The sequence below is a fragment of the Physeter macrocephalus genome, chromosome 8, assembly GCF_002837175.3.
Source record: "Physeter macrocephalus isolate SW-GA chromosome 8, ASM283717v5, whole genome shotgun sequence".
NCBI lineage: Eukaryota > Metazoa > Chordata > Mammalia > Artiodactyla > Physeteridae > Physeter > Physeter macrocephalus.
In genome coordinates, this window is record NC_041221.1 from 108598514 (window position 1) to 108612095 (window position 13582).

Below are 13582 nucleotides of genomic sequence, written 5' to 3' on the forward strand. Positions count from 1 at the left end.
GTGACCTTTTTGACCTGGAAGCCATTTGAATTTGACATCCTGATAAAGTATCTGTCTCTTGAGTATCACCAAGTCACCTGTGCAAAATTGAGGTGTGGTTATCTTTTTTAGAAAAGGGAGTGTACGGCATTATAAGAACCCCACTCCTTTAACCCATAGATTGAGAGCATCAGAAGAAGTGAAGCACCATTTTTAAGATGACTCCCGACTGGATGAATCCCTCCAATAAGTGCTTCTAGGACCATGCAAATTCACTCTCATAACCTCATCTGGCAAAGTAAAATCACTGTCACTCAGAAGGCTTCTCTGGTATCTGTTAAAGATTACCTCATCCTGAGGTGACTGGCCTGTCCAGATTTTTTTATATACAGCAATTTATTGAATTCAAGCTTCTGACATGTGGTTTGACTTGACATAGATTGACTATGAAATGTAAATCCAAAGCAGGGGCCTTACCTCTTTTATTAGTATAATAGTAATTATAGGAGTATCAGTTGATGTTCATTCCATTTTCAAGAAATAGTTCTTATTTGTGACTGATTAATAATTTGCAATTCATTTTCATCTAACTGTCCAATGAAAATCAATACTCTGAGAATCATTAAGTATGTGTATGATCACAAGATAAGAGTCAATTAGTTCTAGCCACTTTCTTGAAAACATTTATCTAGTAAAATACTTCACTCAAATGTGACTAAGTGCTAACTGTTAATTTGGGACTAAGATATGACTATTAAAGAACCTGCACCTGGATAAACTCCTTTCTAAGAAATGGCTTACAGTTAATTAAGGATTTTTTCCTAGCCTGTAGCTACCTTGGTCTCTTTCATGCAATGAATTTCTGGCATATGGACCTCAGTTTTGGGGGCTCATTTTCTTTTCTAATGAAATTACTTCAGTCCTAGGAGGAAGCTCATAGGGTTTGGTTTGCTTGCATAGTTTCTCTTCTCTTCATACTTTCTTGGAAGCGATTTTTTCCCTCTAACTCTTTATCTTTCCATTCTTCTGCCTCACATATTGCGTCTTCCTTTTGTCACATCTTTAGCTCTTCCTGCCACTGTTACAGAGAGAAAGTGTCATTTATATATGATTTTCCATGAAAAAAATATATGAGTTTAGCTTCTCAAAATGCAGATTCTTATATCCAATTATTCTCTTAGTTTTTCTCACAGATATTCTTCATGAATTTATACTCTACCATACTGGAAAAATATAAAAGCCATCTGTTTGTTAGAAAATGTATAAGACCCACAAAAAACAGAATTCTCCCTTAACATTTTTAATAATAATAAACCAACAATCCAAAAAAAGAGATAATACAGTTTACATTTATATACACCAAAGGAATTTCCTTTCATCATCAATATTGGTATTTACATGATAGCATGGAATCCTAAAATGAAAAATCAAGCCAAAGCAAAAGAAAAAGAAAAACCAAATTAAAGTGAAAGGCATAGTGATATTATTTATTACTCATGAGATTGAAAATGAAATTAATGGGCAAAGACTGATTTTGCAACAGACCAGTAAAATACTTCTAAGGAATTCATCTCAATTGACCACGTTATTTCATGATAATACCATTCTCTGGAGGCAGGAGTACTAGGAATAAGTAGTTGGAAGTAATGATGGTAAATCAACCAAATAATCATTTTTTTCCCCCTTCTAATATCTTTAATGAGGGACGTGGCAAAAAGAGGTGGTAATCACCTCATCAGGCCAGGTAAAAAGTTCAGGGAAGAATGACCCCTAGCATGAAATGTTAAAAATTCCTAAATACACAACCTACATTGATCATTTTGTCACCCTCAACCCATACACACTCACAAATGACCAGACTATGCTTAACAACCTATCAATTAATTTAAAATTACTATATACCAGTGCTGGGAATTATGACTGTGATTTGTCATCTGGGATATACAGATATTCATAAGCAAAACTAAACCTCAGAATCCACAACTCATCACTCAGCTTTCCAAAGGCAATAAATATTTTTTCAATGTCAACACATTCAGATTTAATATTAAACAAAAAATCATATCTACTTTTAAAATTTCCAGTTAAGCTTTAAAGACATACGAAATAGGAAAGTTTCCTGCACTTATCTTGAGACTGTATCTACACACAGTTATTACTCATATAAGTGTCATTTCTCAGAAGCCATTTTTACATGAAATATCCAGAAAATTGAGGCAAAACATCCAGAACATTCCAGCATAGGCTAAAATTCAGGCCTTCGTTTAGTCTACAATTCTATGATACCCATCTGTGACATACAACTTTTTCGCATATAATAAACTACGTAATAATATCAATTGTTTGAAAAAACCACCAATTTTATGTTATAACATAAAAGTAATAGTTGGTGTAATAATGATAGTACCTATAAACAAAGACATCTAATTTACCCTTTATGAGAGATCTCAATGTACTTTATGACTTTGATCTTTACATTGTGAAAAATCAACAGAGATTAATTCTTATGAACTCTCAGTAAAATAGAATTCTTTGGTTTCCTGAACAGCATGTATAAAAGCAGTAATGGGGTACCATATTGCTAACCACCAGGAGGCAACTCTTCCTCTTTTAGTTCCTTGTTAGAATTTGGCTTGGCTGGAATGCACCATAATGGTATAATCCTTCTTTTTGTTAGCCCCAGAAAAATGTAAACTTCTTTTTCCCATTTTTTTCTCTGTTGACTATGACAAACTCAATTTGGATAAATCATTGTCTTTACTTTTATTTCCCATTATTATCATCAATTGTGGCAACTAGGAGGATGCAGATATGCTTGAAGTTGATGGGAAATAGAAGCACCATACTGCTTTATTCAGCCCATTCACTCAGGATTCAGTCATCACGCTATAGAGTACCAGCAGTGTAAAAGGTACAGTACCTTAATGTCTGCTGAACAATTAGGTATCTGCCCTATTCCTTGCATATCAGGGACACTTGATAAAATTCAATAAAATTCAACAGGTACAGTTAAAACTGTAGCTGTGTGTTTTTGTTTCTTGTCAGTTCTACAGATTCCACCTTCCCTCCACCATTTAGGTTAGTAATTATAAGCCAAGAAATTGAGCAACTATGAAAAATTGACAAGTATATTTGGAGTCCAGGGATCTGGTTTTATATATAGACTCAGTCATTTACTAACTTTAAAACCTGGGACAGTTAACTGAATTGTAAAGCTACATTCTTCTTACTGGTAAATGTTTTACAGAGTTGTTGTAAGGATTAAATTAACTAATGTAAGAGCATTTTGTAAAGTGTGAGATATAAGTACAAAGGACTATAGTTATAGCTATTCAAAGGAAATAGTATATAGATGAATATTTTTAAAAATGTAATATCCAGAGAAACTTTCATAAACCTTCCCAGATCAATACTACTAAACTGCTAAGTATTTGATTGGGCTAGCCACAGATCAAACAATTTGGATCCTATCCATTCTCAAACATATTTGCAGAAAGGATTCCTTTACCCATCTGTATAAAGATTGATGGCAGTGATTGCTTAGATACTGCTTATACCCCTGGAAGGAGAAAAAGACGATGGTTTTTAGGAGGCATTTCCTAGCCTCTTCTCTGTCACTCAAAACACTGTCCTCTGTCTCTGTAGGCCAATGTGTTTAATCACAAAGTGATCAAGGTCTTTCGAAACTTTCAAAGATAAAGAATGATAAGGTAAAAGATTTTTGTTCTGTTATTAAAACTACACTATGTATGTGTGTGTGTATATATACATTGGCAGCCTGCTATCTTTTGTAATATATTCCAGATAATTTAGTTGAAGTGAATGGTAAAATTATAGTTGTTGCAATTTATGAACCATTAGGAATTTTTTATAATGCCCTGTACATATCATATACTGGTTTAGCATAAATGTTATTAGTGAATAAAATAACAATACTATAGTTCTCATTTTCTGATTCCAGGGTATCATTCAGTTTCCAAACCCCAATACTTGTGGCTACTGCTAGGGTGGCTAAAATATTGACTATGTGATAAATAACTATTTAATGGGATCAATAAATGAAATAATCATTTATTCTTTCTCAAAATATCACTAATTAAAAGGAATGTAAACCATCGGAATATAAATACAATCTGAGAAATAATACTGAACTGGTGATAAAAATAATTTAAACACATTCTATATGCTATTGAATCTATAATGTAGTCAAAGAAAAACAACAAATAAGTACTCTCTCTCCTACTCCAACTCTACTCCTAAAAAGAAGTAGTCATAAAATGATTCGGCAAGAAATCTTTGATTAAATATAGCTCAGTGGATTAAAATATGTTAAGTAAATGGCCTTGTATTGTCACTGCTTATTTAACTGATACCAAGAACAGAATGATTAAAGTCTTTCTAATACTTCAGGGGTAAAGAATGGTCACTGAAAATTGAGTCAAAAGATTTTTATTCTGTTGTTAAAACTACACTACAGAAGAAGTCAGTGTTCAGTGTTCAGTATCAGATTCTTGTCACAAAAAAATCAGAACTAATTCAGGAAACAGGATAAGGCTAGTATTTTGTAAATGACAGAAAGCCAAATTTTTTGTAACCCAATGAAGGCACTGAGGTATATAGATAGTACAGTGAGATATAATTCAGTTTGGCAAATCTCAATCATGGTTCTACTTTTGAGTTCCATGTATTAATGTTTCCATCTCAGAACTACACTTTCTGATTCAAAATACCTTTAAAGAACAAAGCTTTTGCTGCTAGTTTAAGAAAGTCAATCTCACGTGGTCAACGATTCTTGCCAACTCTTTGTCCGCCTTGGTAAAAAAAATCTGGATATGGAAACGAGATTTCTGGCATTGAAGAATGTTCCCTTCAAAAGAGCACAAGAACAGATCCAATATTAGGTATAGATAGTCTTCCTCCCCAGAATATATAGATTTACAAATCCTCATTATTAAGAATTTTGATTCTATATTGTTAACACAGAAAACTACTCTGTGTAGACTACTACATATTAGCTTTTAGTTTCTGTAAGCCATTTGGGTTCTTAAAACTGACATTTCTGAGGGTAGGGCATGACATATAGAATGAGAACTAGAAAATAATAAAAAGGCAATCTTCTCCTAGGAGATGTAAATACTACAGCTGGTCAGTAGCAAATGAGAGGCTAGAGTATGAAAGGCTTAAGGGAGCCTGAAGTAGACTATGCCCAACAGGGAGATGAAAGTGCCCGTCGCTGTACACAGCCCCATGACCCTGGAAGTTCTGGTGGAGTTCTAAGCCTAAGAATTTGATCTAAGATATACTAAAAAAGAAAATAAAAATGATGTGACTTCAATACTTCTCTCAAATAAGGGTGGAACTGTGGCAGACAATTTAGCAACAGCTCAATGGAAGTGTTTGCAGTACAAAGCTGGGTCCTAAACTAGTGGAGATTTAGTATTAAACTGTCCACATAATAATTACATTATTAAATTTATTATGAAGAAATTATTGTGAGCTCAGAAATATATTATGCAACAAAATGGTGGTAAAGAATATGGTTTTGAAGGAGAGGGAGTGGGTTTAAAAGAAAAGCTCTTAGGAAAGAGTCTAAGGAGAGATATAGCTGGTGAAAATTTCCATATTCAAAAAAGTCTGATCAGTTTTTAAGACTATAATGTCTAATATGCACTTTTTTCAAGTTGTTGTCTACACCCTTTTTGACATGCTTCTCTCATATCACTAGGTTGCTTTATGCTGCATTAAACACTTCTCAAATCCTTACATTTATCGTCATCTCCATCATCATTTTCCTAATCTAAACCATCATCTCTTACCTGGATTAAGGCCTCCCTTTTTATAATCCCTGCATCCACCATGTCTTACCCTTTTTATTCTTGTCTATATATAGTAGCCAGAATTTTTTTTTTTTCAAAATACAGTGTGGATCATGTCAATCCCTGACTTCAAACTCTTCAGTAATTCCGCATTAACTTTAAGAGTAAGATTACATTCCTTGTTGAGGAAGCCTGAAGTAGACTATGCATTTGTTTAAGTGGCTTGCGTGGCTTCTCCAGACTTACTTTTCTCCCTTCTTGGCCCAGGTCTATGCGTTCCTAACACATGGGCTTTCTTGCAGTTACTGTGATGTGCCTTGCTCCACCTGACTATTGTTTGTTTGCACATGCTGTCACCACCCCTTTCTCCAATGTCCTTCTCCTCCTCCTCTCTCTCTGCTGCAGGGCTGGTTAATGCCTACTTTTTCTTCAGCTTCTCAGTTCAAGCCCACTACCATAGCTCTCAATCCGCCATGGGCCTTTCCTTCATCATACTTATCTCAATCATAACTTTACATTTATCTGTGAGCCTGTATGAAATTTTTTTTTCCTGACTAGAAATATGAGCTACATGATTGTGGAGACTTTGTTTGTTTGCTTATCATTGACTCCACAGTGACCTACACAGTGCCACTAGACACTGAATGAATGTGTATATGTTTGGTAAATTACTGAATGAATAAATGAAAGTTGTGATGTTTTAATCCCCTTTATATTCCAGGCCATCAATAAGAGTCTACCACACAACACTCTTATGTCAGCAGAGCAGTGTCCAGTAGAGCAAGAAGACGACAATCTCAAGAGGTAGGTCATTAGAGTGGAGCTAATAGCAGGGATTCAAAGGAAAGTAGCTCAAGTGAGAGGTGACCAGGGAAAATATATGGAGCCCTCTCCTAACCCATAAGATTCACAAGTATTGTGGGGCAGAAGAGCAGTGAGCTTCCCACTGCATGTAGAATAGGGGCCCTAGCCATTCTATTGAAATATTAAAATGATTCTAGAATGCTGGGGAGTTAGGGGGCATCTGCAGCTGAGACTTGGGTTAACTATATTCATTCAACAAAATTTGGGCACTTCTGATATTCAAAGAATTGTGCTAAATGCTGTGAAAAGATAAATGAGACAGAACTTTTAAATTAGTTAAAGGTTAAAGATGTTCAAGCAAGTTGCCTCAAATTCCTTCTTGAATTACAAAGTTTAAGATAAAGACATGCATAACAATATACATAATGTTAGAAAGCCTTTAAAATGGGAAGATTAGATGGATATGCTTGTGCACCTGATTTCTAGTTATCTCAGTTGAATAGTTTGTACTGGAAGAGAAAAATGTATAAATAACTATAATACAAAATGAGATATAAGAGAGATAAGTATTCAATGATATAAACAGAAAAATGTAGTAAAATGGTTAAGAAACAGGTTCTGGACTCCGATCTCTAAGCAAATTTTCATCCTGCCACTTAGTATTATTTATCACTCTGTTCCTTGGTGTCTCCATTTTTAATACAAAAAATAATAGTACCTTCCTTGTTATGTATTTATAAAAATTTAAAAGGGATAAGACATAAATACCTTTGATGGAGCAAATACTAAACAAGTTTCAGCTATACTATCCTTGTCATTATCATTATCAAAAAAATTCAGAGGACTAAGCCATGACTTTTAGGTGGTACTAAAAGAGAAGAGAATAAAATAAGAGAAAAAGTAATGGAAGACAAAACAATTAAGATGAGGCTTAAATGAGATGTACAATTCTTATGTTTGGAATTAAATGGGAAGTAGAGAAAAATCTTCCCAGAAACGTGGTATATTACAATCCTCGGTGTGCCATAACAAATTACCCCAAATTGGTAGTCTTAAAAACGAGAAATCCATTTTCTCACAGTTCTAGAGGCCAGAAGTCCTAAACCAAGGTGTTAGCAGGGTTGGTTCCTCTGAAGGCTCTGGGGAGAATGCATTCCAGGCTTCTTTTAGCTTCTAGTAGCTGTTGGAAATCCTTAGCATTCTTTGGCTTGTAGATACATCACTCCCATCTTTGTCTCTGTCTTCAAATGGCCTTCTCCTTCCATGTCTCTATGTCTGCTTCTTTTCTGTCTCATACAAGGACACAGTGGATTTAAGGCCCACGTGACCAAGATAGCCTTAACTTTCCCTAAAGCTAAAGCTTGACTAAAGCTTAGACAGGCTTCTTCCTGACTCTAGGCACCTGATCTCCCTTGTCTTAGAGCTTTTACTGTAGAAAACTTGCAATTGCAAGTTATTTCTCTTCTCCCAGCCGTTTGCCAGTTTTATTATCCAGGAACACTTTTCTCAAGGACCTGGGAGCCATCCCTTTAAAATAAAATCATCAAGAAAGATAGTGCTCCTATCTTCCAGTCTCTGTGGGAGAGTAGGAATCTAACTTAGGTGGCAATTAGCAAACACAATGACCTAATCACATTGACCAACCTCTCCTCTAACATCTTCCAATACTTTTCCACTAGCTCACCTCAGCATCAAAAAACCTCCTGTCTTTTGTTTCAAGGGAGTTAAGTTCAATCTCTCTCCCCTATTGCAAGACTTGAGTAAAGTTTTCTTTGCCTGTTTAATTTGTCTGGTGCAATTTCTCTTTGATACACCCTAATTCAAGATGATCTCATCTTGAAATCCTTATCTTAGCTACCCAAATAAGGTCACATTGACAAGTATGGGGGCCTAGCACTTTGACACATCTTTTGGAGGACACAGTTCAACCCACTATAGATGACAAATGGGCTCTCTATTCTGTTCCATTAATGTATGTGTCTGCTTTTGTGCCAGTACCATACTGATTTGCTTACTGAAGCTTTGGAGTATAGACTGAAGTCAGAGAGCATGATTCTTCCAGCTCTGTTCTTCTTTTCTCAAGATTCTTTCACCTATTCAGGGTCTTTGGTGTTTCTGTATACATTTAAAAATTATTTGTTCTAGTTCTGTGAAAAATGCCCGTGGTATTTTGATAGGGATTGAACTGAATCTGTACACTGCCTTGGGTAGTTTGGCCCTTGTAACAATATTAATTCTTACAATCAAAGAACGCAGTTTATCTTTCCATTTCTTTTGTGTTGTCTTCAATTTCTTTCAGCAGTGTCTTACAGTTTTCTGAGTACAGGTCTTTTACCTCCTTAGGTAGATTTATGTCTAGGTATTTTATTATTTTTGATGTGATGGTAAATGGGTTGGTTTCATTAATTTCTCTTTCTGATAGTCTGTTAGTGTATATTAATGCAAGAGATTTCTGTGTATTAATTTTATATCCTTCAAGCTTTACCAAATTCATTGATGAGTTCTAGTAGTTTCCTGGTGGCAACTTTAGGATTTTTTATGTATAGTATCATGTCACCTGCAAACAGTGACAGTTTTACTTTTGCTTTCCAATGTGGATTCCCTTTATTTCTTTTTTGTTCTCTGATTACTGTGGCTAGGACTTCCAATACTATGTTAAATACAAGTGACAAGAGTGGGCAACCTTGTCTTGTTCTTGATCTTAGAGGAAATGCTTTCAGCTTTTCACCATTGAGTATGATGTTAGCTATGGGTTTGTCATATATGGCCTTTATTACGTTGAGGTATGCTTCCTCTATGCACACTCTCTGGAGAATTTTTTAAATAAATGGATTTTGAAATTTGGCAGAAGTTTTTCCTGCACCTATTGAGATGATCATACTGTTTCTATTCTTCAGTTTGTTAACGTGGTGTGCCACACTGATTGATTTGCAGATATTAAAAAATTCTTGCATCCCTGGGATAAATCCCTTGTGATCATGGTGTCTGATCCTTTTTTTTTCACACACACACACACACACACACACACTGTATTTTATTTTTACAAGAGATAAATAAACTGACACCAAGCATTGTAAATGGATGACCACAACAAAAGCAACAATGATTGCAATTACCAAACACAAAACACACTCATATTATGTCATAATATTGACATTCAGTCAGTCCAGTAATCCTCCACTGTAACAGCTCCTTTACTTTGCAGTGAAAATTGATTTGTATATTTTTTGCCTCTGAGTCCTTGTTGGATTTTATTTTTTTATTCAAACAGAAAGTCACAAAAATTAAAATCATCCTCATCAGTTCACTCAGTCCCATGTAATTAATTTTTTTTTCATCTTGATCTTTTGTTAGCACTTTATTATTCAAAGAGAAAGTCACAAAAATTATAATCATCCTCATCAGTTCACTCACTCCCATGTGATTTTTTTTATCTTGATTTTTGTTAGCACTTTTATGAATTCATCAGTTTTCCATCAGAGTTCTGAAAATGCTTATTCATTCAGTTTAGCAGTATAGTCAGTTACCAAAACCCTGTACTTGTAAGAGTCTTTTCCATGAACTCCTTGAAGATGAAACACTTTTATAGGAACACTTTTGCAAAAGCATCAGAGTACACACAGAACTGTCTGTAAAAGACAAAAGACTTAAAAATGACCATGGTTAAAGATTTGATGAAAGTTCATAATAATGCAACTGACAAGGAAATTTAGTTATTTCTGAGATATACATTTTAAATAACTAGAATTATGACTTATAACATTATACCAGAACATATAAGATTTTTAGAAATTTCATGTAATGTCTGAAACATTTATATTAACATATTTCCATACAAATAACCCAAAGACAGTTTAGTATTAGTTGTTTTTTATGTTTGTTTGTTTTTTTATACTGCAGGTTCTTATTAGTCATCAATTTTATACACAACAGTGTATACATGGCAATCCCAATTGCCCAATTCAACACACCACCATCCCCACCCCACTGTGGTTTTCCCCACTTGGTGTCCATACGATTGTTCTCTACATCTGTGTCTCAATTTCTGCCCTGCAAACTGGTTCATCAGTACCATTTTTCTAGGTTCCACATACATGTGTTAATATACAGTATTTGTTTTTCTCTTTCTGACTTACTTCACTCTATATGACAGTCTCTAGATCCATCCACAGCTCTACAAATGACCCAATTTTGTTCCTTTTTTCTCTTCCTGACTTACTTCACTCTATATGACAGTCTCTAGATCCATCCACAGCTCTACAAATGACCCAATTTTGTTCCTTTTTATGGCTGAGTGATATTGCATTGTATATATATATGTATATATATATATATATATATATATATATATACCACATCTTCCTTATCCATTCGTCTGTCCATGGGCATTTAGGTTGCTTCCATGACCTGGCTATTGTAAATAGTGCTGCAATGAACATTGGGGTGCATGTGTCTTTTTGAATTATGGTTTTCTCTGGGTATATGCCCAATAGTGGCATTGCTGGATCATATGGTTATTCTATTTTTAGTTTTTTTAGGAACCTCCATACTGTTCCCCATAGTGGCTGTATCAATTTACATTCCCACCAACAGTGCACTTCTTGGCCATCTGTATATCTTCTTTGGAGAAATGTCTATTTAGGTCTTCGGCCCATTTTTGGATTGGGTTGTTTGTTTCTTTAATATTGAGCTGCATGAGCAGTTTATATATTTTGGAGGTTAATCCTTTGTCCGTTAATTCGTTTGCAAATATTTTTTTCCCATTCTGAGGGTTGTCTTTTTGTTTTGTTTATGGTTTCCTTGGCTGTGCAAAAGCTTTGAACTTTCATTAGGTCCCATTTGTTTATTTTTGTTTTTATTTCCATTACTCTAGGAGGTGGATCAAAAAAGATCTTGCTGTGATTTATGTCAAAGAGTGTTCTTCCTATGTTTTCCTCTAAGAGTTTTATAGTGTCCGGTCTTACATTTAGGTCTCAAAACCGTTTTGAGTTTATTTTTGTGTATGGTGTTAGGGAGTGTTCTAATTTCATTCTTTTACATGTAGCTGTCCAGTTTTCCCAGCACCACTTATTGAAGAGACTGTCTTTTCTCGCATGCGTTTATCTCTGGGCTTTCTATCTTGTTCCATTTATCTACGTTTCTGTTTTTGTGCCAGTACCATATTGTCTTGATTACTGTAGCTTTGTAGTATAGTCTGAATCAGGGAGTCTGATTACCCAAGCTCCGTTTTTTTCCCTCAAGACTGCTTTCGCTATTTGGGGTCTTTTGTGTCTCCATACAAATTTTAAGATGATTTGTTCTAGTTACGTAGAAAATGCTATTGGTAATTTGATAGGGATTGTATTGAATCTGTAGATTGCTTTGGGTAGTATAGTCATTTTCACAATGTTGATTCTTCCAATCCAAGAATATGGTATATCTCTCCATCTGTTGGTATCATCTTTAATTTCTTTCATCAGTGTCTTACTGTTTTCTGCATACAGGTCTTTTGTTTCCCTAGGTAGGTTTATTCCTAGGTATTTTATTCTTTTTGTTGCAATGGAAAATGGGAGTGTTTCCATAATTTCTCTTTCAGATTTTTCATCATTAGTATATAGGAATGCAAGAGATTTCTGTGCATTAATTTCGTATCCTGCAACCTTACCAAATTCATTGATTAGCTCTAGTAGTTTTCCGGTGGCATCTTTAGGATTCTCTATGTATAGTATCATGTCATCTGCAAACAGTGACAGTTTTACTTTTTCTTTTCCAATTTGTATTACTTTTATTTCTTTTTCTTCTCTGATTGCCATGGCTAGGACTTCCAAAACTATGCTTAATAATAGTGGTAAGAGTGGACATCCTTGTCTCGTTCCTGATCTTAGAGGAAATGCTTTCAGCTTTTCGCCATTAAGAATGATGTTTGCTGTAGGTTTGTCAGATATGACCTTTATTATATTGAGGTAGGTTCCCTCTATGACCACTTTCTGGAGAGTTTTTATCATAAATCAGTGTTGAATTTTGTCAAAAGCTTTTTCTGCATCTATTGAGATGATCATATGGTTTTTATTCCTTAATTTGTTAGTATGGTGTATCACATTGATTGATTTGCATATATTGAAGAATCCTTGCATCCCTGGGATAAATCCCACTTGATCATGGTGTATGATTCTTTTAATGTGTTGTTGGATTTGGTTTGCTAGTATTTTGTGGAGGATTTTTGCATCTATATTCATCTGTGATATTGGTCTGTAATTTTCTTTCATTTATGATTTCTTTCCTTCTACCGACTTTGAGTGTTTTTTTTCTTCTTTCTCTAGTTGTTTTAAGTGTAGGGTTAGATTGTTTGCGATTTTTCTTGTTTCTCGAGGTGAGATTCAATTGCTATAAATTTCCCTCTTAGAACTGTTTTTGCTGCATCTCATAGGTTTTGGGTCATCACTCAAAGAATGAGTTTGGGAATGTTCCTTCCTCTGCAAATTTTTGGAAAAGTTTCAGAAGCATGGGTGTTAGCTCTTCTCTAAATGTTTGATAGAATTCACCTGTGAAGCCATCTGGTCCTGGACTTTTGTTTGTTGTAAGATTTTTAATCACAGTTTCAATTTCATTCCTTGTGATTGGTCTGTTCATAATTTCTATTTCTTCCTGGTTCAGTCTTGGAAGGTTATACCTTTCTAAGAATTTATCCATTTCTTCCAGGTTATGTATTTTTAAAATTTCTTCTTTGATTTCTTCAGTGATCTCTTGGTTATTTAGTAGCGCACTGTTTACCCTCCATGTATTTGTGGGTTTTACAGATTTTTTTCCTGTAATTGATTTCCAATCTCATAGCATTGTGGTCAGAAAAGATGCTTGATATGATTTCAATTGTCTTAAATTTTCTGAGGCTTGATTTGTGACCCAATATGTGATCTATCCTGGAGAATGTTCCATGTGAACTTAAGAAGAAAGTGTATACTGCCACTTTGGGGGGGAATGTTCTATAAATATCAATTAAATCTATC

At 34.7% G+C, this 13582-nt stretch overlaps 1 protein-coding gene across 1 annotated transcript in view; it reads right to left on the reverse strand.

The window, feature by feature from the left end:
• Positions 1-855: 855 nt before the first annotated feature.
• Positions 856-13582, reverse strand: part of TMEM232 (transmembrane protein 232) — a 229344-nt gene continuing 216617 nt past the window's right edge. Inside the window, 4 exon segments of the mRNA XM_024122160.1 lie at positions 856-952; positions 954-1057; positions 4758-4802; positions 4804-4846. Coding sequence (XP_023977928.1) covers positions 856-952; positions 954-1057; positions 4758-4802; positions 4804-4846 — 289 coding nt within the window.